The 25,896-nt window shown below is 38.1% G+C and overlaps 1 protein-coding gene across 2 annotated transcripts in view; it reads right to left on the bottom strand.

The window, feature by feature from the left end:
* The window catches only part of col5a1 (procollagen, type V, alpha 1), a 125,784-nt gene that overhangs the window by 28,752 nt on the left and 71,136 nt on the right, over positions 1 to 25,896 (bottom strand). For both annotated transcript variants that reach the window (XM_066712992.1, XM_066712990.1), the window contains exons 10-29: positions 21,951 to 21,992; positions 21,348 to 21,410; positions 19,576 to 19,650; positions 15,574 to 15,666; positions 15,148 to 15,204; positions 14,833 to 14,886; positions 14,322 to 14,375; positions 13,313 to 13,366; positions 12,330 to 12,383; positions 10,026 to 10,079; positions 9,152 to 9,196; positions 7,228 to 7,281; positions 6,785 to 6,829; positions 5,440 to 5,493; positions 4,809 to 4,853; positions 3,501 to 3,554; positions 3,159 to 3,203; positions 2,654 to 2,707; positions 1,696 to 1,740; positions 1,106 to 1,159 (exon numbers count right to left, since the gene is read on the bottom strand). In XM_066712992.1, the coding sequence (XP_066569089.1) occupies positions 1,106 to 1,159; positions 1,696 to 1,740; positions 2,654 to 2,707; positions 3,159 to 3,203; positions 3,501 to 3,554; positions 4,809 to 4,853; positions 5,440 to 5,493; positions 6,785 to 6,829; positions 7,228 to 7,281; positions 9,152 to 9,196; positions 10,026 to 10,079; positions 12,330 to 12,383; positions 13,313 to 13,366; positions 14,322 to 14,375; positions 14,833 to 14,886; positions 15,148 to 15,204; positions 15,574 to 15,666; positions 19,576 to 19,650; positions 21,348 to 21,410; positions 21,951 to 21,992 (1,095 nt within the window). The remainder of the gene's footprint in view (positions 1 to 1,105; positions 1,160 to 1,695; positions 1,741 to 2,653; positions 2,708 to 3,158; positions 3,204 to 3,500; positions 3,555 to 4,808; positions 4,854 to 5,439; positions 5,494 to 6,784; positions 6,830 to 7,227; positions 7,282 to 9,151; positions 9,197 to 10,025; positions 10,080 to 12,329; positions 12,384 to 13,312; positions 13,367 to 14,321; positions 14,376 to 14,832; positions 14,887 to 15,147; positions 15,205 to 15,573; positions 15,667 to 19,575; positions 19,651 to 21,347; positions 21,411 to 21,950; positions 21,993 to 25,896) is intronic.

Here is a 25,896-nt window from a genome sequence, read left to right as displayed (position 1 = left end):
AGCAGTAAAGACTCATTGTAAAACATAAGAAAACAAGGGGATCAATACACACATCAGTCTATGTCAAGGTAAAGCATTTTACAAAAAGACACTACAATTGCTAAAAACAAAAGCGAACAACACAATTAAAAAAAGTTTAATTGAACCTCCTTTTGAAAAGCACGTCTCCTACACAACTGAGTCAAGAGCATCATTGATATGCACATGCTGTTGGCAACTATCGGTGAAGCTCATATACTGTTCTCTTATGACTTTCATTTGCTAAAAAAATTACATTGTGTTGCCCAGAATCGTGATCGTCAATTCCACTCTTGTCCCCATTAAAGGCACACATCTTATCAACAAGGATTTCATTAACATTTATTGCAGCAATATTTCCAGTCACAGCATGGAAAATGATTTGAATTTCCAGCTAAAACAAGGCATACAGCCATCTCGTCTGAGGGGATAATAAAAGTAATTGAAACGCCAGGGTATAGTGGGGAATAGGCCTGTGCAGGCCAATGTGATAAGAATTGATGTCCAATCTAATGTTAGTGCTCCACTATGTGTGCAATGAATCTGTTAAAAAATAAAAAAGGGACAGGTACCCAAATTTGTCTTCCAAAAGACCTGGCATTGCTCCCAATCTTTAATAAGAGGAAACTACAGGGAGGTACTTCCTGTTAATACAATGTTCAATCACATTTCTGTTTTAAGACCAATCCTTCCAGTGACCTGTTCATTTACTGCACTGTTATTGTGTCTTTTGATGGAACATCTCCTCAATACACTCCTTTAACACTGTCTTTTATTTATAAATATGGGACAATACAGTATTAAGACTGCTTCAAAATGATTGGGAAACTAGTATCCTACATTGTATAAACTGCGTTTAAGCATTGCTTTAATGTAATATACTTTATCAAATGACTCCCTCGTAATCAGCAGATCCTCTAATGAGTAAACTGAGAATGAATATGCGGGGCACAGTTATTTCAGATGTACTTTATGCAAATTAATTGGATAGATTAACACTGATATAGGCCCCCAACTGTTCGCAGTTAATCGGCAGAGGAGCCAACGAAGCAAATAAAATAAAATAAAATAAAATACAATGTCTTACTCTGTCTCCCTTAGGTCCCATGTCACCCTTGAAGCCTGGGAATCCATCTTCTCCCTGTGGAAAAAATATATTACAATTTGAGGTCAAGGGGTGTGCAAAAGGCCCAAGGTCACTACTACACAATGGTAAAAGATTTGCTCTACGCACATAAAAACTATTATTTAATGCATCACGGCAGTAAGAAAGGCTAATTAATCTCTACATGGCATACATTTGGAAGACTAATAAAACCCGCTGCAGTCAGTTGCTATGGAAACCCTAGCAGGCGGGTGTTTTTTTGTTGTTGTGGGTTTTTTTATTCTTTCTTGCTGGATGTTAAAACTTCTCAACAAGAAAACAAAACCTACACTTAATCAGCACGGCTCATACATTTTTTAATATCGGGGCACACAATGGTAAAAAACAAACCTTCATCATGAGGTTAGGGATTTTAATTATAGTAGTCATATGTGACATTAAAACAGTTTTTACCGGCCTGACGAAGAAGAAAATGAAGCAAAAAAATCTATCTTTACAAATTACACTCACATTAGAAATTAAACTCAGGAAAACTGTGTTTGAATAGTTGTTACTGGACTCTAGCTTCTTACCTTTTCACCTTTGTGTCCTTTCAAGCCACGAACACCATCAGCCCCCTTGACAAAAACGTAAGTAAAACATTCTTCAGTAATCATTGTGAAGGCCGACTTTATTGAACTACTGAAAGCAAAAATACAATTTGGATATAATTTATTTTAAGATGCCATCAATTTGCTATGAATACACATGCCATTGCTTTCTTGGAAGTCATATACTGTACAATGTGGTACGATCCCACAGCTATTCAAAAGAGCTACACATCTGCCATCTTGTGGTACCACAGCAGTTTAGCACTCACTCTCGCTTATTCAAAGAACATAAAAGGTATGCATTTTGATAGACTACATACATAATGTGTGTTTAATGAGAGCCAAGGGCCCGAGTCAATCCATTAAGAGTAACCTGTCTTGTTCTCTTAAGTGCTAGGGAGAATCAAACCTTTGCTACCAGATTTAAACCTTTGTATTGTTTTAATAATCATGTAGGGGAGACAATTTAATTAATATTTACGCACTACAGGAGAAGATCAAATTGAAGTTGACCTCTGCTGTGGGTTTAACACATGCTCTGGCATTAACACATTCTCCGCAGATTACGCTCACACACACACAGCAATCCCGAATGGGATGGGGATTTTGAATACCACGAATCTCCACGGATACAGCTGACCGCATTACAACTAGCCATACATTAAACCTCTCATGGTCAAGGCTCTTGCACAAAACCTCACACAAACTGATGTCCTGATTAATATTAAACACAGCAGCACACAACCGGAGAAAGCAGCAAGCAGCCCCATAGTTTAAGTGGCATACGGCACTTGAAACAGATTGACAGGTACAATCTGCCTCCTGACAACTGCTGAAGCTGACATTTCTCTGTGCATAATTTCCCAAAGTCCCCAAGCTCCCAATATGATGCAGTAAAGAGAACGTAACAAACAAGCACCATTTTTGAACACTGCCTTACCTTGACTCCTCTGGGTCCGGGATAACCGATCGGGCCCTGTGGACCAGCAGGTCCCTGCAAAAAACGGCACAGGCATTAGTGACACTGTATGTGATCTTCGTGTATGTATTAATTTCTTCTGATTCCTTGTGGTAGAGTTTGAGTGGGAGTTAAATGCACTTTATAGTCAAGAGCAATTCATGCTATACTGCACAATAAGCGGGCGAAGACTTGTTATTATTTTAAGTATTATTTCAAAACTGCTGTGTCAAAATGTCGTAAACATTAACGGAGAATGTCAAGGTATATGCAATAATTGTTTTCCTTTTTGTTTTATTTATTTATGTTTTATGTTCTTGTCAACTTTCACTAAATCACAAGCTTTTTGTTTACTGTGGGGAAAAGGCAGCTGCAGCCTAACAGTATAAGAGGATGAAAGCCGGGCCTAGGATCTGGAAAAATTGGGCCGAATTTGCTTTTGTGGTTTAAGTTTGTAGAGAGTGTACTCATGATTAAGACGACTTACCAGGTGTCCTTTTTCACCAGGAGGTCCTTCTTTGCCCGGGTGACCCTACAATGGAAGAAGAAATAGTATGCATTCACTAGCAAACTGACCATTTCTCAGCAAAATGGATAAAATACAAGTATTGTTGGAACACAGGCAGTGTGTCTTGCTAAAAGGCACTACATTCCTATTGGGAAAATACAAAAATGAGCTTGAATGGCTGGCCTTCAGTAAGATACACCGACTCCTACAGAACAGTGAAAGGTTAGGGTAGTCGAATGTGGGCTAGAGACACTGCAGCCTTCAGCGTAAAGCATCCGCGGGGTCGAGACAATTTGCGCTTGAGAAACTCAAAACACTCACCGGCGGACCATCTGCTCCAGGCATGCCTGGGAGGCCTGGTTTACCAAGGGGACCCTGCAAAGAGGCAAGGAACAGTCATCAGGAAGAGAAACCAAACCAAGCATGGCTTTCAACGTCCAGAGTAGGGTGGTTTCATGAGGTCACTTTGGAATGGGATTGTTTGTTTGTTTGTTTTGCCCCTGAATGGAGTCCAGACCAGCTGCCTGTCTGTCCGGTGGCTGGGTGGACATTCTTTGGCAATTTTAGCTGTAGTGCTGGTGGGGAGGGAGGAGAGGGGAGTAGGGCAGAGTAAATAATGTTTGTATCCTAGACCTTCAAACGGTCTGAAAAATAAGTGAAATGCAAGTAGTCCTGGATGCCATTATATTGGAAAACATTACCTTACACCAAGTACCATAGTGCTTTTTTACACTGCTCATTGCGATTTATAAGTAGATGCATCTATGGGAAAAGCAGCATGTCAAAATGAATGTCGTATTCACAGTCAATTGTTAAGCCGATCAGACAAGTCTGATGATAGTTTGTACAAATGGTGATTAGTGATGTGCCAATATCTAGCAGAGTTAATGATCTTCTTCAGAGAGTCATTTTCTACAGCTGAAGAAATCTGATTTGTTTTTTCAGCATCACCAGAGTGTTAATAAGTACCCAGCCATCAAACACTCTGGACATGTTATGTGTATTGCATATGCAACAAACAGGGACTAAGGCATTGTACATTTCTGAATACCAACGCTATCTTTATAAAATAAATGTTTTACATATTATTCATGGAACATTGTGACATTTGGAACTATATACATGTGTGTGCGCGTGTGTGTATGTGTGGTGTACAAACCAATACGTTTAAAATATTGGAAAGGAATCATTTTGAAGTATATTATTATTTATTTAATTGGGTCTATCATTTTCAAATATAAGAAACACAAACCTTACACTTTTTAGAACTGTTATAAAGGTGCACTTGCTCTGCTTCTGATTGAACGTAAGCTCGGCATTTACTCTTGTGAATCAATATTTCTAAAGTAAAACAAACAGCCAACACTCTGCAAAGCACAATCAATTCAATCAATGCTTTTGAAAGCTTTTGTTCGTGGCTGATGATAACCTAACCTATATGCAAGTACTGATGCACATTATAGTATAATGAATGTCCTCCATTTAAAATGTTACATGCTAAATGGTGCAGCTGGAGAAAAATACAAACCAAAAAACATTTTGTATTTATGCCAGCATTGAAACATGATTGATTTTTCATTTTCTACCTGGGCTACAGCAGGACTGTTGTACATAATCTTATTGACTTACTTTTTCTCCAGGGGGGCCAATTGCACCCTGTGGACCAGGAAGACCCTGTGAAAAGAAATACATATCTAGTAAGATTCCGTATTACCTGCACCAATTGTATTTTGGGACTCGCAGTGTCAAAAGAAACCTGACTCGGGAGTAAAGTAACTGCTGAAAAACCCTGTGACACTCCAGGATAAAGGCAGATCTGCCCTTTTTCAGGCTAATCAAGTTTTTGACAAAATTCTGACAAATTTGGTAAACTGCACACTGTTCTTCTGATCCTATAGCTTTTTTTTGTTGAAGTTAAAGAGTGCGGATAATATAGTGCATATCAGTTAATTAATTCATTGAGTTTAAAGTGGTGGGAAATTGTATCATACTCTTGAACTTATCCTTCATGATCGATTTTCCATTTAGCTTTTTTCTTGTCAGACTTTCATTTTAATAATTACATTATGTCCTGAGGAAAGATGCATGCATTCAATAGATTGAAACCTTTTGATTCTGCACCCATTAGATGGAAAGATTAAATCCATGTTCACTGACGCGTAAGAGAAACACAAATTTCAGGTTTCAGTGAACAGAAAAATACCGATGCACATTGAATTCCACCACTTAAATCAAGAATGGGGCTTTTGCAAAACCTCACCTGAGCTCCAGGGTTTCCTTGCTGTCCTGGTGGACCAGGCTCGCCTTGTGGACCCTAAAAAAGCAGAGCTATTTTCTTAAACATCAGCCCTGAACAAAGACAGCATGCAGCACTATATGGTACAACAAAGTGAATACAACAGAGTTTGCCAGGAAGGTGTTAGATTCCCTTTATGAAAATAAACCACAAAACTGTTAGCATTCTGTTTGAAAAGACACATGTTATATAAAAAAAAGCTGTGAAAAGCCATTATAAGAGACAAATTGTACATAGGACTCTAAAGTAACATTTTCATTGTTATGACATTGAAATGATGCTTCTTCTTCACATGACCTATATGATTTTAAAATTAACAGAAAATAGGGAAACACATTCCCCTGGCTCAATGAAATAAAAATTTCCCTTAGTTTGTGTTCAATGTAATACGTACTGCAATGGGAGAAAAAAAAAAAAACTATATTTTTTCCAATGTAGAATACCATAAAATATACTTCCTGAGGGTTAACCTATACACCACAAGGGTTTAATTATAATTGTATTGTTTCCACACATTTACATTATTGTTTCACCTAAACCTGTAGCATGATTGCTTCCCAAGTGCTCTACTAAAATAGAGAGAAAGAGTGGAAATATATATATATATATATATATTTTTTTTACATGATACAGCTTACAGAAGCAGTTTGTGCTATGCCCTTGGGCAACTTTTAAAATTAGGAACAGATGATAAACACTAAATTGTTAAGCATTCCAACCGTATTATGCTAAAAACCCTTGATACCAAGTTACCAAGCTGGAATCGCACTTGATTAGGAAAGTCTCAGAAAAGGCGTCCAATTATTCTGCTGTGAAATAAGCATGCTTTTGTGGTCGGTGCATGTATTATGCATCAGCTGTAATTGTTGCTCCTCAAATGTCTACCTCAGGCTAATTGAGAATCAATTACAACATTGGGCCTTGAAAGTTGCTGATTGTGGACGTAAATCTGCGCATTGCATAATGGATGAGAGGATGCCTCCCAAGTGTGTCAGCATTCAGAGAGGGTCTCATTAGGACCTTTTTTGTATTTGTATTTGAGTTCAGGACACAATCGTGCTTTCCATTGGTTCCCACTAATGAAGGTAATGTATCTGCAATTAACCAACATATCATAAGTGTGTACTTGTGCAAATCTTAATCTCTGATGCATTAAATTACCAAAAGGAAATATTGTGCTGTAAATACATTTCATTCCGGTACATATATTTTAATTATATATATATATATATATGAAAAGCAAAACAATACATCATATTTGATCACATGGTAGAAAATAAATACATATTTAGTTTCCTTTCCTACTTACAATATTGCCTTTTGGACCGGGCTGGCCATCCATTCCTGTGACACCCTGAGAAACACACATTCACACACAATTAATTTTGGATAAAGAAAGCAAAACCATTGCACAAGAGCACTAAGCAAGTCACCATTTATCTGTTAAACCAAGTTTGCTTAATATCAACAGGAAAATGTCTAAAATACAGATTCTCCAGTTCCTTATGTCCCACACTACAGTAACAATACATTTTATTTAAAATGTGATTATTAAACACACAATTAATAACAGATTTGGTAATTATAACTGACTTCTGGATTTCAACGATGGGTGTAATTTAAGATAGTCTTACTCGTTTATGTAACTAAAAACAAAACTAACACTGGGTAGTGTTCACTCTTTAAACTAGGGATACCATATGTAACACAAGGTAATTGTAAGACTTTTACTGCGCACAACTCAGTACTTACTGGAGAGCCAGGGGGCCCAGGTGGTCCTTTTGGTCCCAGTAAACCACGAGGTCCCTTTAGGAGAACACAAACAAAGCAAAACACACACATTATTTGGCTTCTGAAATAAAGACAAAGGTTATAAAACAGTTTGTAAAACTCTTTTCCAACTGTGAAGACAGTCATTAGGAATGGGAGTAGGGGTTGTATTAATCAGCAGAAAAACAGGCAAATTAAAACTTGAACTCAATCTATTGCAGGCTGTGGTCCTGGTCTGGTCCTGTCGGCACATTTAGTATTTTATGATGTAATGCTTGCATAGTGTCTGGCAGGAGGGAACAGCTCAGTGTTTTCCCTCTGCTGGTCTGTCCATCAAACTGCAGTCTAACTGTGTTTGGCTTCCAGCCTGGCACTTTGTTTTGCAAAACTCTGAGCGTTTCACGGTATCTAAGCGCCCTTGCCCTCTGCTGGATGTTCCTTGACTCTGCAATCCAGGATTCGAGTTCTCTACCGAGATAATTACACACTTCTGAGTAAAAACATGGCCAGCTCATTCTTGCCATGTTTTAAGTTTGTTTTGTACTGAGCAGATGGGGAATATGTGTCTGAACATGCAAATATGTCTCTGTTTAATGAGCAACTTTTTGTATGTCTTTCGTGGTGTGATGGTAGACCAAATCCATGGAATTGTGGTTTGCCTTATTAGCATTTAACACAATGCTTTAAAATGCCTGTATTATAGATGTAATGCAAACGGCAAGGGCTTCTCCATTATTGGAAGAACAGCGCTCTGTGGGGGATATTGCTTAGACAACACAATTATAACCACAAGGGATATTTTTAAAACATGATGCCATGACAAAGAAGCTATAGCAAAAACAGGGGAGGAAGCCGACGGCTATGGAGATTGAAGAGGCTGCTCTATGTGATGAATTAGACTCGGGCTGCTCATCGACTCCTTACTGAGCAATTTCTTGCAAACCTATTATCAGCTGGATACCTCACAGTGGCTTGAACAGCAAGTGTGAAATGGAGGTTATGATAAAAGCGTGCACATCTGTGACACAATGCATCCCTACATGCTGGGCCAGCACCAAATTCAATTTATGTATACTATTAGTGAGAAACTACTAAATTAAGCACTTTAGAAGAAAAGAGCAAGCAACTTATTAAAAGGAAGGGTAGAGTGGAAGAAGAAGAAAATCACATTCTTGAACTCACCCAACAAAGACAGATATTTACAAATCACCAGCACATCCAGGTGCACATGTAATACTAACAAGCACTGAAGCCCTCTAGTGGGATTTTTTTAAATATAGGCATGCCAAATGTACATAGGATTTGCAGAAACTGTATGCAGTTCTGCCTGTGGCAACAATAGCTAATACTTGTAGCATTATGTATTTTTTCCACTGTGGGAATATTCTCTATAACACTGAAACCTGTACTGTTTGTTTTCCTCCAAAATAATGGGGGGAGGGGTGTATATACATAGTGAGAATGATGCCCAATTTGTCATGTAGAAACTGCAACTAGTAGCTCCATTATATTATAATTCAGCTGCTACTGCAGATACAATGGTTTATCTGAAACGTGTATATATAAGCCAAGAAGAAATGAGAAAGTGTCAGTTTAAGTTCTTGGTTATGGAATAAATTAAATAGACTGCGCTGTTTAGACAGAAGAAAGACCCAAACTTTAGTCAGTTGTAAAAACGTCTTCCAAATAGTTCTGTAATAAAGGCTCTTGGGACTGATAATTTCCAAATCTATGGTGTCAAAAATCATGTGGCTTAATTGTTTCCAATGTGCTAGTTTCATGCCATTAAAAAAATGGAATGATGGATTTTTTTGCTTTAGAGAAAACATACACAGTAAACCAGTGCAACACCAGGTAAAGCGATTTCTTTTACAATATTTTTTCATTAAAAAAGAACAAAACTTACAGGTTCACCTGGCAGTCCTCTTGGTCCAACCTCACCATCATCGCCCTGGGGGATTTGAAGTATATTTAGAAAACAATCACATCAGCTACTTCTTGAGAGTAGATTGTGTCAAAGATCACTGGTTTCCACAGGAACAGAATTTTGAATTGTTTCCAGAAAACGAACTGATGAATCGTCAGGATTTTGTCACTAATACCTATGAACCTACAAACATGAATTATAAAGATAAACCTATTTGTATTTCATAAAATGTCTTTAATCCATGCGATTTCATAGCACTGACAATGTTTTAATCAATGTGGAAATGCATCAGTGCCCAAACAGATGATTTCTTACCATTTCAAAATGTCATCCTAACTTACTAGATTTATACTGTAATACAATTTCCAATGGGTCAGCAATGTTATCATTAACATTTCTATCAGTATTTTTTCCCAGCACCTGTACAGCAGTCAGATGGGGGAGTGGAGTGAACCAGCTGACTGAATCACTTTAACTGAATGTTGTACAAAAATCGACTAGTGATATTGCTATTATATATATATATATATATATATATATATATATATATATATATATACAAACTATACATGAGGAGACTAAGGAAATTGAATGTGTGAGAAAAAGAGGAAGCGGGGTAAATCAGTTTATAAATATGCCACGTTCCAGGGTCAGAATCCCCTGGTAAACAACAAAACAAAGAAACATGTGAGCACTGTGGGGTTTTGAAACAGAACCAAGGAACATGTTTTATATGTGGAAAGGGGGAAAAGGAGAGACAGTGGTGGGGAGAGGAGAAGAAAAAGAGAGAGAGGAAGAGAGGGGTAGCTAGTGAAGGAGAGGGAAGGAGAGGGAAAGAGGGAAACACTCTTACCCTTTCACCATCTTCTCCTGGTGGGCCAGGAGGACCAGATGGCCCAGAATCCCCCTATAATGGAACAGCACAGTGTTCAGCACATGTCAAACATGAGCACAACCTCGTCACATATCAAAACAAAGACATCATTATAAAAATGGTGAGGATTTGGACAAAAAGAGAGGGGGGGGGGGAGCAGCCTGGGTCCTGTTTTTCTTTCAGAATCTATCACCACAAAATCAGCAACAGCTGGCTCTGAAAAACCTCAGTCCCACTGCATAACAAACAATGTCCGTGAGTTGTGCATAGTTTAGGCTGCAATAATATTCTGTTAATAACACACATCGAGGCCATTACTCACAATTCTCAATATTTAAACAGTTCTTATATGGTAGCATAATAGCTGCCATATGCTATATAATGGAGGTGACATCACAGGAGCTCAGCATTATAAATCTAGGAGTTTCTACCTATCAGCATTGAGAATATCTCAGCAGGCAACATTTGCGTTGCACATGCTAAATGTCTTATGTCCAAACAGATCTGATAGGATTCTAATGGCTGGCACACTACACTTAGAAGATACAACCAATTACGTTGAAGACTGTAATTAAAATCAGTAGATTATCCAAATAAAACTATTAAACTTTTAGGAACAGTGTGATTCAACACAAGATGTCGTCACCTGAATTCTCCTTATTGACCTTGTTTAGCACATCGCTATAATGAAATGAAAAGTGCTATGCTTTAGCTATCCATGTAAATCCATGTTTTAGTTATTCAGTTTCCTTTCATTATGGTAAGATTAAAAGAATGGATCACAGGGGTCAAGGAATAATTTAGCATTGCTGTATTACATCAATACCATTTAAAAGTATTGAGTTAATTTGGATAGTGATAATAATATGTGCAATTTACGGAGACTACAAATTGTAGTGACAAGAGTTTGTGAAAGACAAAAATACGTCATAAACCATTTCAGCACAGTAATAAAGAAAAAACAGGGGCCCAGGGGGATGATAACAGATTTTATAACTCTTTGAAAACTTGAACATTTCTTATGTAAGATCCAACAATTTAGAAAGTCTACAACAATTACTTGGAAACCTATTCGCTTAAATAGTTGTGAAACTGTGTGATATTTATACTGGTAAAACAAGCCAGATCAACGTCAGCAGTTCAAATATAAAGTGAGTGCAGAAGCACATATACATCCATTTTGCCATGAGGGGTGTACGCAAATAGAATACCATTAGCGAGATTGATAAATTATTTAATGGCAAAATACAATCTGATGAGATTCAGGGAGTTTCTTTCTTGTTTTCTTTTTTTTGTTTTGCTTCAGGGTTATTCCGTTTTTTCCCTATGGGGGAATGGGAGTACAGGTGTGCGTTCCATTGGAGATGTCTGAGTTCTAAATAATGTATGCAATCGCACTGTCCTTACTGACCTTTATTGTTATTTAATTATATTAGATCACAGTAATGTTTTATTAGGGATAACCATGTTACAGACATGAGAATGCACATCCTAGCAGCCATGCATGTCAGCTTTCCAAGTCAGTACAGAGGTCATTTGTTTCCTATATACCCTTTCTAGCAATCAGCTTTTAAAAGTCTTTTCACAAGCCATGCATCTGGAAGACCCAGTTGCCAAGATAATAACACTTTATAGAAACAGCTACGAAGAGCCTTAGGGCATGTGTATTGTGTATTATGTATTATTTAAGTAAGGGATACATTAAATAGTAGGATTCATAGTGTATAAACTTTAAAGCAACTCACAAAGTGAATATTTATGCACACTTTTCTTTACGTAACGGTATAAATCTGACTCAATGTTCTCGATATTCAGTACACCCTCTGAGATTGCTGATACTGATGTCACTTTTGGCAATCGCTGCCACTTGTCAACGGGTAAACATCTGCTTTCGTGAACCTGAATTAATTTCAAACTTCAGACAGCCGTGTCAACAAGAACCACAGATTCTGACGAAGGTTTAAAAACAACGAAAACCGTGAAAGATTCCCCTATTACAACTTGTCAAATAACACTGCTTAAACCTCTGCTTTGTGTAAACAAGCAAAGGATTTATTCTTGAAAACCAGCATCTGACTGAAACTTTTGAACCGAACAATGAAGCCCTATTAGATTAAATAATCTGATAAGCAATATAATACTCCGTATCACCCTGGTCATTTTCTTATTCTTCAGCATCATTCCATTAAAAACAGTTGCACAATGTATAGTTTTAATTTATTTTGAATGGTATCTTGAAACATTGGTATTGGATATTAGCAGATGACTTGAAGAAAGACTTACTCTATGCCCCTTCTCGCCAGGTAACCCAGCCAATCCATCAAAGCCTCGGTCACCCTGTAAACGGAAGAAAAGGAAAAGGAAAAAAAAAACATCAGTTCTGTACTATTATGACTGTTCTTTCCATTTGGTTTACCACAGAAGGGAATAAAAGATATGACATCATGCAGGAAAACTAAGTGTAAGAGTCTCACTAAATATTAAAATGCTACCGTCATTATGGATCACAGCCAAAGAGAACAGTGTTTTTAAATGATGACCTAATAGAGGAAAAACATATATAAAACAATATATATTCATTCAAGCTTTACACTATTGCTCCAGTAGGTCAGTGTTAGTTGGATTTTTCTGCACGTGTAGCCAGGACACACTGCCCCGGACGTTTTGAGCAATTATGTTTTCACAGCTCAGAGATTTAAAATTTGAGTATTGTGTTTGTCCTGTAACACCATGCTAAGTCTGTCAAGTATCACATGTCCAGTTAACAGATTTTCTTCTCTTGCAGTAGGTCCTCCAGTCGCCGGTAATGTTTTTACTCCAGTGACTATTGCAATAATTTGTTGACAGCTGAGGATAAAGTGTGTCTAGACGATGCTTTGACTCAGAATCTTTAATGTCTAACTGTTTGGGTGTTAGATTCAGTAAGTGTAACCATGAAGCAATCATGTTTTCAACTTTATCTAGGGCAGTCACAGCAGAGCTGAGCAAAATGGGGTAAAAAACTAAAAAGTCAGACTTCCAATGCTTATATTTTTATACACTCTGGCCCGGCATCCAATCAAATAATAATTTCAGTAAATATTTTCTCCTCGGGGTGATTTGCTAAAGCTGTGGTGATAGCTTCCAGTGTGTATTGACATAAAACACATGAAAAGTTTCTGAACATGTGGTTATCTGTGGCAACTGCTGAGATAAAACATCAGGTCTTCACCGACAAAGGAATCTACTACTGCACCATTACCAGGAAAATGTATTTTAAAGCATACTTTGGGTCCGGTTTGACCAGGCATTCCTCTCGCTCCATCAGCTCCAGCTCGACCCTATGAACAGACATTAACACAATTAAAATGATTTATTTATTTCCACACAACTACAATCTGTTCAAAAGCAGAGCAATTTTTCTCAAGGATTCATTGAGATAGTTTAGACAACAACCGATTGTTAATTAATGTTCTAATACGGAGTGTTTTGGTAACATTTTTACAGTTGAAATAAGTAGCTCTATTTTCAGAAAGATTTAATTTTTTAGGTGTTATTTTGCTTCAACAGAATGGGAGTTTGGGTCAGGTTCCAATGTCATCACTTCGGTCGCACATTTGTTATATGCCTATTTGCAATTGCTGGTCATTTTAATTACATTCTTTTACTTCCCAGTGAGAAGAATTGTACATTTAACAGACCAAAACCCTGTTGATACCAAGATATCCGGCAATTAAATTCATATGTCTCATATTTCCTTTCAGATTCACATAGTGCAGGTCTGGCAAATTCATTTCCTCTTGTAAGCCCTGACTCTTGGCATTCCACAAGAAAACATGTTTCTGTTACACTTCTGTGTGGCTTAAAAAACAACACCACACACACATACATTTGAAGCAGACATATGGCATTCAGCTACACAAACTGACTATCAATTTCAGACTTCAAATATGAAGAAACACATGACTAAACGGTAATGTCTAATATTAAGATAATGTGGTTCTTGGCAGTGTTTCCCTCGTAAGTGCACTGTGATTGGTTTATCAAGTTCATAATTCACATTCCCTAAACAAAACAACCTGCAGCAACATGAATAAGCAGACTGTGTACAAAATAATTAGAGCAGCTGGGCAAAGGAAGCCACCATTTGAGGTGGAACAATGATTTTTTATTCTTATGTATTTGTGTTGATTTAGCCAACGGACTGGGGGGCCCAGAGATGAGCTCAGGCTGGAAGGGAAAACTTTAAAATGGGGAGATGAAAATATTAAAAAAAAACACTGAAAAGAAACTCACCCTTCTTCCAGGTTTTCCAGTTGGTCCAGGAGGCCCCAGAGGACCACGCGGTCCCTAAAACACAAAGAACAAATACGAAGTGAGCAAGGGGCAAGGAGTAAGCACAGCATGATCCGCTCTTCAAGCCATAGATCCAAGATGACATTTAGCCACTATAAAGTCATTTATAAAGTCAAAGGAGTGGCTTTCATTTGTAAAGAGACTCAAACGCACCCAGCAATTTTTAGTTAAGATCTTCTTTGCGAGGCTTGGAACATAATAATGTCCTGAAAGACATCTGTCTATAAGTTATTTTGGGCTTTAAGAAACAAATCCCAATCCTGCAGGTAAATCATGTGTTGTAACGCACCATTTCCCGCAATCAAAGCCTTGCTGATTTTCAGTTCTGATGGAAATGTTTGTGATTAGGTGCATTGTCAGAAGAAGCAAACCAAATACAGTTCATTTTCCTGATTGATCCAAAGTGTGGGCCCACTTTGAGCAACAGTAATAATACACTAGGCATCCTTACCTGAGGACCACTTTCTCCAGATTCACCCTTCAATCCATTCACACCTGGTGGGCCCTGTGGAAGAAAGGAAAACATTTTCACTGCATTAGGCATGTCTACCAATCAACAGCCTTTTCACTGTGTTTAAGTTGAGATCTGCAAACATCCTTAAGTATGTGAACTATATACACACATATATACAGGATCTATAGAGTCTGTAGGAAATCAAAGATGGTTACATTATTTATGTAAAGACAGACACATGTTTGTCATGAACTGGTGATATTTAAGCACCATATATATGGCATTAAAAAAACATACAAGCAGGAGACTTACCAGAGGACCAGGCCTTCCAGTAAGACCCATGGGACCGGTTGGACCCCTCATTGCTAGCTGTAGGCGATACAGAATTACAGTTATACACAATACAAAGCATAACAAATCAAAGCCATGGATGACATGTGCATAGATTTGACAGACCCAGATACCATGTTAAATCCCTTAAGAGAGCCCAATGACATAGATATGTTGAATGGAAATCAGAGCCACATTCATCAGTTCATCTCTTAAGCCTTGTTGTTCAGAATTAAGCTTAAGACTAGTGGTTTGCCATTCCCAGGGAGGGGATTGTGTCTCCACTGATGCTGATCGGTCCAAAAAGGTGCTCAGTGCTCCTGCAGGCTGAGCAGGGGCAGAACAAACAGAGTGACCTGTAAAGTGTGAAGTGTATGGGTATGGTTTGGAGAGCGTGCCCACACTTACTCTCGCCTGCTGCATGATAGCCTGCATCTGGGCTTCCTGTGCCGACACTACCGGGCCCTTCTGGCCGCCATCCCCTCCGGCGCTGAAACGGAACTGGCAAAACAGCAAGAGAGAAGAATTCAGCCACACGCAGGCCACAGACACATATACACAGCTGACCGGGGAGCAGCAGCAAATGACATGCTCAGCAGCAAACCTCTTTGTTTGTCTGAGAAAACAGCAGTATTTTCCTGTCTGTTGAGCAACATTTGGTGGTTTTCGGGACCCACAGGGAGATGTTTCGTTTTATTTCTTTGTTTTTATCTTAATCATTGGTCTTTGTCATTCCCATTAATGTGAATCCACTAGCACTGTCCGCCTCCCACTCCATATGGGCAATAAAAAAGATGAACAAGCTGAGTTATCTAAGTGAAGATAAAATAATGAGGCGTTTCTTTCAGATTTCAACTGTCTCTCAAGACCAGCGATGTTCAGTCTTGGTCCCCAGGATTCCTCTGGTTTTCTGTTGTTTTGTTTTTTTTGGCAAAAGAGATCTTACTTATGTAAGCTAATTGAGCCTTTAATTGAACTACTTCCTTAATTAGAAGAAGAAAAAAAAACACTCAGTCATCAGTTTGAGAAATACTCAATTGATACTGACTTTTTATTTTTTATTTTCTTTCAATGTATATTCTCATCCATTAGATCCTAGTACACCTGCTAGTTTCTGGAAGTTTACATAATTGAAACAGCTGCTGCCATCATCTGGCGGAAGAAGGGCATTACAGACCAGATGTGAAGCAAAATATTTGTATTTAGGGGCAGTTTTGCATGTGCATGTTTTTTTCTTACAAAGGCTACCCACTGAAAAGATGGATCCACTTCTACATACAGCACATGCAAGGTCCCTTCAGATGCCTCACGCTGTGACCTGATACAGAAACCAGTCACTGAATCTAACACACTCTCTGCAAAAGCCCTCTGACTCTAAGCGTAAGTCACTGCCAAGCAAATCATAGCAGCTACAAATGAGAGAGAGGAAGATGGAACATAGTAAGTGAGGAGAAGTTCGGATTATATAAAGGAACGGTCTGATAGTGTATCTTATTAGAGAGGTGACTAACAATTTAGACTTTTAAAATACTATCAACAAAAAGTCTTCAAAACAGGCATCATAAAAATCAATGGATCTAAAGTCAATGGTACTCATAATATTGGGATGTATGTATTCTTTTCAGCAATGGATGTTTGTTCCTCCGCACTTTTTGTAATTATCCATCCCCATGTACAACAGTGTGTCTTGACATGTGAAATCAAACACAAACACAATCGCACAATAGATGAAGATTCAAGGGGCTTGATCGGCAATTCTACATTCGCCAGCATTTCTTCTCACACACAAAACAATGTACAATTTCACTGTTGGCAACATTCCCAAGTTTAACTAGGCCCAGAGCTCTGCACACTGCCAATTCCTGTTTTCTGGTCTCTTCTTAATCTTTCAGTCCTTTTAAAATCTGTACAACTATCATGTGCTAGAAGGTGTTAGGCAGTACATTACTCACACCAACAACATGACAGCACGGACACTACCAATCAGCAACCATTTCAAAGTCCATTTTGCAAGTAAATGACTTAATCTGCCCGTTTTAATTGTTTCCGCATGTCTGTGGATGCTAATACGCTTCACCTTCCGAGCTGGCTGAAAACACGTACCTTTCCCATAGATCTCCTTCTCTATCCTACTCCAATCAACAGGAAAACAAATATACATAAAAATAGATTTCAAATAGCTTCCACTTGAAACACAAGAAGGGATTGGCTGTTTATTGAATTAAATGCCACGGTGTCGAAAGGTATCGGGATTCCAGTGCACTTCCTGATAGTCCCCCGTGGGTTTGCCTGAGAAAATCTGCAAAAGCAGTTTGGGGGAGAAATGTAGCCTTCAGAAGTGAGTGGCGCTCACATTATTAATGGCTTTCTGGGTCCTGAAATATGGCCGTCTTGAGGATGACTCTGGGATGGGTGTAATTGCTGCAGACAGGATGGGGAGTTGGTTGGAGCTCGGGTATGTATGTTCTCTCAGCGTGCTCTGTGGCAACACAGACTTGGAGCAGCAGTTTCTATTAGAGAACATTTTGAACTGATTATGCCTTGTTTTGTACTCTGCACTAAAAGGCAAGAAGGATTTGCTATTTGTTATTATGTGTGCATAATGAGTTCCTTATGTATGTGGGAAAGGGTTTGGCCTTCTTTGCACAGCATGTATTTTTCATTCCCCCCCCCTTTTTAAAAAGACTCCCCTGATTTTAGGAGGTTCTCTCTTTTAGAGCTGTCAGTGCATCAATTACCTCATTAATTAATTAATAAGGATTAATGCCATGGGCTTACTGTATTGTCATGAATCTTTTACAACCGCTGCTCCCCAGCTCACAGCTTTCTCTGACTGGAAAGCACTGCACATAAGTTGCGTTGGCTTAGATAATGAAACTGACACAGTGGCCCGAAGGAAATGGCTCGGCCAGGGAGCTCCTGCAGAGCAGAGAAATGCAAACTGCATGTTCTGTATTTTCTGGCAATGGAGCTTGAGGAGTAATACTAAAACAATGAGCAGTTGTAGTTCATTAGTCAGTAACACAGCTGTGTCGTGAGAAGGACTGGAGACATATTATAGACTGCAGGTGGCTTTGAAAAGACCAAACTCTGAATCAATTAACCCAGGGAAGAAAAGAAGGCTTAATCGATTTAGTCATTTAGCCTCTGCTTTAAATGGCTAGTATTTTTCTACACTGGATAAGTGCTCAGGGCTCCCCACATTATGGTAAGTGAATTCAACTGACAGACCCTTCATAACCTTAGATAAGCTGAGAAGTCACATAACATGATTTTCCTCGTCTGGACAGCTTTTTTCGATTTCTGACAGCAGTAAGACAGCACTAGCTGGATATCTGTGAGTGTTAACAAAGGATCAGTTTGACCTCAACAAATTCCATGTCTACACCAGCAATGCCCTCATTTTACAAACACTAGTAGGAATAACTGGAAAAAACCCAGCACAAATACTTTGAATTGTTGAATCTGTCCTAAATGAAGCATCTTCTTTTTTTGTTTTGTTTGTTTTGGCAACCAATGAGAAATAACCCTGAATACTGAATCAGTAAGATGTATTTGTCACAGGATGTTATGGATTAATTGGACACGGTGGGGCAATTTATTAGTGTGCAGCTGAGGGACTATTGTATATAGTACTTATTAAATTAATGCCTCATGTGGCGTACTGACAAGAGACGTGGCACCAATTCTTTAGCCATCTGGAACTTGGACAAGAGCTTGCAATGGCACAGAGAACTACAGCCTGAGCCAAGATACATCATGCTTTCCACGCAGTCCTGTGGAGCTAACATGACATCAATTTACAGGATCATGTTTTCTAAAATAATTTATCAAACCTTGTTTTAAAAGCTCGAGACAGCACTGAGACCTTGTAAATGTAAAGTACTGAAGTTTAAGATTATTGCTGTACCTATTTGCAGTCAGTGTACCCTTTGGAAGGCCATTCCATTGGCTCACCCTTTTGTGATGTGTTGTGAGGTGAACAGTGTTTTGAATATGCCAGTAATGCTGAAGCCAATTAGTGACTTGTATGTTATTTTGAAATGTTCTGGTTAGAGCAATTTTAGATGTATGCCATATGTAGTATGTTTTAAAGATTTTTTTAATTCATAAAGCGCTGCGAAAAGAAAAGTTTGTTAACGCAACTGCAAACGCAGTTTTAAAGAGTACCACCGGGTGGCAGTACAGAATTTAGACAGGTTTCAAATGTTAAAATCCTCACGATGTAGTTCGTAAATTTCATGTTCTGTATATTGTTCTGCATATTTATTCTTCATTCATACTTTGTTTAACACTCTGATTTCTAAGACCAGACCATGCATACTTCTCTAAATAACAACGCAACCACAGGGAATGACGGGACAATTAAAAAAAAAAAAAATCTAAATGGACTTCAGTCTGCATACTTACAGGCAGCATCAAAACTGTCCCTGGGGGTCCTGGCAATCCATCAGCACCTGGGAGACCCGGCCTTCCAGCAGGGCCCTGTTTAAGGTAACCAAAAATAACACTTCATTAGTGACGAACCTGCACAGCTAATTTGTAAGCACATAACAGTTTGAAAACTCACATTTCACTGCATTCCCATTCTATCCCCAGGTAGAGTAAAAAGAGCACAATGACAATACCTCTCCGGGCTGATGATGTCATACAGCCTTTGAGTCGACAATTATATTTAGTTGCATCCTTCCAAAAGGGAAAATAATAACATCATAAAAGATAACTAACTGCCTATAAAGTCACAGTGGACCGATTGTAAAACATTTATGTTAAATTGTATATATTTATGTTTTGTTGTTGCCGATATTCCAATAGGTTAGTCTGATGTTTAATTAATGTGTTTTTGTAATGTCAGGACAAACATAAAGGATTATTGATGACTGAGAATAAGCCCAAAAGACCACTGCATGGTCTTAAAAAAAGCTAAATGGATATCTAACTCAACAGGGGGTTATTGTAGGATATCTACAGAGCTGCAGATATGATAATCATTAGTGCCCAAGCCAGGGAGATCAACTGGGTAGTCTTTAAAGGAGCTTTCCGGGACAGTCTATCCATTACACTTCAAGCAGCGCAGTGTGGGAGGAAGATGCGGTTTTTCCGATGGATCTCAGACAAAACATCCCAGAGCTCAGAAGAGGAACTCACTCCCTTGTTATTCCAGAGAGAGGCATTTCATGGCATGGCCTGTGATTTCTGCACTACTCGAAAGACCCGTGGGAAAGTGGTATCTGGCTGAGAGATTTCCCCCCTTGAAAAATAAAACTGGTCCAAGGTGACCTAGGGGAAATTTCCATTGTGGATTAGATTCCAGGTCAAAAGTATAAAGCAGCAGCAATCAGATGACTCAACGAAGACCCCGTCTCATGGTGTACAATGAAGGATATGTCTGCCCTACAGATCTGTACTCTACTTCCTGATTTCCACTCTACTGTACAGTTATTGACTTTTAGGGGGGATTTCTTTAGCTTTCCTTATGATAATATCTGCCATTAAGAAACTAAGCCCTGTAAACTGCAGTCATTGTATTTTATTGCATGGCTGTCTAGCTGAGAGTTGCATAGCTTGGGTCCAGGGGTATCACATGCTGTGGCATGCTTTGCCAGGAACCAGATCCAGAATCAAAACTTGTGTGGGCATTCCTCTGGGACGTCACTGATACTTCAATAATCACCTGAATTGTATTAAATGTAGCCAACTGTAAAGATCCAAAAATAAAAAAAAACGAATTGTATGCTAACTTGAGGACTTGCCACTGTTTTGCTATGAAGAAGAAGAAGAAGAAGAAGAAGAAGAAGAAGAAGAAGAAGAAGAAGAACTCTCAGTAGAGCTATTACATTACTTCCATGTCCACATAACAGAAGAGGTTCCACACCATGCATACAATGCATCTTTCAACTGCATTAGACCCAGTAAATAACCAATGAAAGGCAATGAAACAATCTCAGTTCAAGATGGAACACAGATCAGAAGTGGATCTTGAAGACTCACAAAGATAAGTCATGTTGCCGCTGTCGTCACGATTTGTGCTGAATGTTTCATTGACACTGCACTGAGTGTGGAGAAATATTTTGCCTCATTTTTTCCCTGGCTTCATTCAGCAATACTAAAGAGCTAATCGTGTCACCACTTGCTCACAGATTACCATATACTGTACAGAACTGATTTGTATTTTTACTCACTCTTTCGCCTGGATCTCCAGCAATGCCAGGAGGGCCAGTCAGGCCAGGGGGACCGGGGAGACCCTGAGAACAAGATAAGATTTTTTTTTTTTTTAAGCATTTTTTTGAGCAATTTAAAGGACAAAACACTAAAAGAGGTTAAGACCTGATATACTGAAATTTCACACAAATTGAAAATATGAACTATAAATATACACATAAATCCCTTGCTTGATTAGTACTTTGGGAAATACATAGTATTTAAGAGATTAAGCTCAGTAAAAAAGTGTGTAATTTTTATATAAATATACACAGACTATTATTTTATAATGTTGAACAGTTCTATAAACCTTTATTCTCATACCAATTTGGTTTTCCCAATAGCAGAAGTCTCAGAGAATACATTATTTTTGTGTTTATGGTATATATCAGCTCCCCTCCACCTTAACTGTAAGGAATTAGATGCAGATCATATTTCTAAACACAATTGTAGTGAAGCAGAAGTGTGTGCAGCACACAATATGGAACTAATGGGAGAAAAATGAAAAGAGAAAGCAGCTGTATGCAAATGAATGTGTGATTTGCTTTGGTATATCCCTCCAGGGGATCGGGCAAGGCACTTACAGTAGGGCCTTCAGGACCTGAGGGACCTTCTACTAACATTCCCTGAAAGAAAACAGAACAAAGAAAGTTGATATAAACTTCAGTTTTGACAAATAATAAAGGCAATTCATCTATCCGAGGGGGTGGGAAAAGACCCGCTCGGATCACATTACGCCTTTGTGAAAAGGTGAATAGAATGGCTCAGAGGCTATCAATAACATGACATCATCCTCTTCCATCACTCCAAAATGATGGACCTGATTTTTGCTGGATTATACCTGTGGCTTTATTCCTAACATAGGGATTTAGTTTCTCACAGTCTGAGTGCCCTTGAACAACAAATACACTCTGTGAATTGAAGACTAAAACTCTCAGTGTATGAACCTTTCAGGGGAAAATCAGTGGAAAGGAGATATATATATATGTGTGTGTGTGTGTGTGTGTGTGTGTGTGTGTGTGTGTGTGTGTGTGTGTTATTACAGTCAGAATATATACTCTTTCTACTTTAAAACAGGTTAACCATGGCTGTAGCTTTTAGCCCATTACAAGCCTGCGGTTCAGTCACTCATGAAAACTAACACCTTACGTACGGGTTAGGTTTAAATGTAAATAGCGTGAGCTTTGGATTTCAATACATCCCCCCCCCCCCACCCCCCAGTTAATGAACAGCTTTACAAAATGTACACTCTTTCCCTGGGGGATAGTATTTGTTCCTGCAAGGATTGCTTAATTCATTAACACCAATTTATTATATTTGCTTGGGCAAGACTTGGGTAAAACAGGAGGATGTATAAATAAATACAAGAAATACCTTAAGCACACAGGGTTGAGATGAGGCACAAAGCTCTATAATCAAAACCTGTTGTCAGCAGCTCAAGAGGGTGTCTAGAAAGGCAATAGCATGCCTGGGATCTAATGTGAGCCTTAGATTTGGATCACGACCACATATTGGCGCAAATGTCATCCTACATGTTGCAAAAGCAATGTCACTTCAGTAACGTTACTTGGTGACTAAAATGCAATCTTAATGTTTGCAATCTCGCAAGAAGGATTTAACCATGTCAAAACATGATTGCTGCTTCCTGTGAACATTATTATTACAACAAAACATTATGTCAAAAATGTATCTTAATGTGGCAAGGCATCATTTGAAGTGAATGTTAGGGAATTGTAAGATCAGAAATATGATACACTTGTTGGCAAGTATATGAAAACAGACCTTTTATTGCACTCTCTCTCACTGTGGTTAAAATTAATATGTTGATGGATATTAAGAAATTATCCTTTTTTCCCCCAATTCTCATGAATCCCATATTAAAATACACAATAGAACTACTTTGAAAAATCCCATTATCTCCCTTCAGTCTGTTGAATCATTTTGGCCTTGGAATTTTTATTTGGTTTGCTGGTTGTAAACCTATAAAGAGAAATAATAATATCAATACACATCATTACAGTGCCAATAAGAGGAGAAGGAGTATTTCAGCTGCAGCAATTTACAGACAATGTACTGCAGATAAACACATACACACAACAATCTGTTTTGGTGGTAGACCAGGTTATGTGATCCACGCATGGCCAGTGGAAACTAGATTGTGGAAAACAATTTGCTTTTGTAATAGAGTAGCTTGCCTGTCCAAGACTTTTGAATAAACCAGGCCAAGCTTGAAGAGCCAATAGTGCACTTCCAACTTGTTAACAAAAAACATTACAAAAACAAATTTGTTTATCACAAAGAGCTTCTCCAAACAGGCTCATCACACTGTTGAATAGAGAGAACAGTTTTATATTCAGTCACAATTACAAAATGCTTATCTGCTGAATGTTTGTGTTGAATGTTAAAGTATAAAGGGCAGCTCAAAAGTTTTCACAAGCTTAGTGACTCAGTCAAGCTGTGCTTCTTTAATGAGGTTAAATATAATACTTTTTTTTATAGCAGTTTTTTCTTTTTTTCTACATATCTCATAAATTCTGATCCAACCCACATTTTCCAAATAAAATGGTTGTGTTTCACAGCAATCTACAAGGACAGCTGAAAATAATGCTGAAGGTAAGATTTCTGAATGAAGTTTTTTTTTTTTTTTTTTTATTAAAGCACTGGTTACCAGGTAATTATTATTAATTAATACAGAAGAAGGCAAGATCATATTTAAATTATAGATACATATAAGTGGTATGTATATATATATATATATATATATATATATATATGTATATATATATATATATATATATATATATATAGCAAGTATTATACATTTTAAAAGGCTAAAGTCATAGAGTTGCCAATTATTATATTTTAAGATAGATCAAGAATGCTCTGGGTGAAGTCAAACATTTATGTTTTCTGTAGAATGTCTTTTATAGTCGAGTCGAGATAAAACTAAGGAGAAGTCATCAACAACTATTCTTGGATTAAATTAAATTCCATGTTAGCTCCAGTATACAAAATGTATACATCCTTGTTGGACAGAATGAGTCACTGACTGCATGTGTGTGTGGTCTAAGCTATAGCTAATTGTTACCAAGCCTACAGATGTACAGGGTGGAACTCATTTGTTTCTGATATTTCAGAAAATCAGCAATTTCACCCATTTAGCCAAGGCAATTGTGTAAATAGCCATACATTAAATATAAGACAGACATACTAAAACAAGAGCATCAATATACCACTGAGCATGGGTCTCTTGCAGTTTATTTGCAGATTGGCTGTAAAATGCTTTAAAGGAATTCAATAGGTACTGATTTGACACTGGGTGGTAACGTACACATGGAGAATACAGTCCGAAGTTTGTTTAAGGCATAATAGCAGCTGTATTATTCAAAGATGTTTATTCTGAGCAAATGCTTCAGCCCATACTTTCCCCTGAGGAAAGGAGATGTGCTAGTCTAGAAAGGCTTGGGGCGATTTTCCACAGTCATTTAAATTTTATATTGTATTTTATTTAAGCCAGAAAATAAGTCAATGGCATTGTATTTTATTCAAATAAAGAAGAATAATGACAGGCTTTAGCTCTTCAGATCTCTGTATGCCCCCTCTGAGAATCAACAGCTATCTTGAGATGTCCCTCCCTGTTTGTTCTGGTTCATGTTTATACCTGATGAATCTCTTTGGGACCAGAGAAACCCCAGCAATACCCAGCAACACTTTACATTACTGAGTGAGCAGGAAGGCTTGGTTTGGCAGCACACATCCAACCACATCCAAACACTTTGTCTCCTTATTCTAAGAGTAGATGTAATGTAAATATTGTGCTTGGTGTGAGTCTCCAGCCAAGATTGTCAAACTAAGAAGAAATTATTCAAAACATTGATGAAATGTATGGCTAACATGGCTGAACACACCCTGCACCTGTTCCAGTTAAATTTAAAAGGATTTTGGATAATTGATAATGTGATAACACCTGGAACCTACCAGAATTTAAAGAAACATGTACACATTTGCAGATAACCTAACCCAGTTATTTACAGGAATGTGTATGCACTTGTGCATTGTAACCTAAGAAAACAACACACATACACCCACACCTCTTCTAAACTGTAGGTACATGCACATTTCAACAGTTTGGATACCTACACTATTTATTCTGGCTTATCATCTACGATACGGCCTGGTACAAATCTAAGTGATAAGTCAAAATCCTTCACTGAACCCGTCTGGATAAACTATGAAACACAGTCTACAAATGTTTATATTTCCAGGCGCTTAACCTGCAGATCAGCAGAAACACAGAGAAAATGTGTTTATGTGTATATCCCAGGGCTGGTGAATAGATGACAGATACTGCACAGACTAAGAGTGACATTCTTTTTGTGCTGAAGAATCACAGCCAGAGCAATTCCTGATTGGTCCAAATTTCCAAGAAGAGATTTTGATATTGCCAAAAAAAAGCATCTGATTTCCAATTTTGTGTGTTTTACTAGTTTAATGTTCAAAACATCAATTAATTTTGTTCCATTACCCCAA

This window comes from Amia ocellicauda, chromosome 9 (genome assembly GCF_036373705.1).
Source record: "Amia ocellicauda isolate fAmiCal2 chromosome 9, fAmiCal2.hap1, whole genome shotgun sequence".
Classification (NCBI taxonomy): Eukaryota; Metazoa; Chordata; class Actinopteri; order Amiiformes; family Amiidae; genus Amia; species Amia ocellicauda.
The sequence above is the reverse complement of the archived record's forward strand: the minus strand, read 5'-3'. Positions and strand labels throughout refer to the sequence as shown.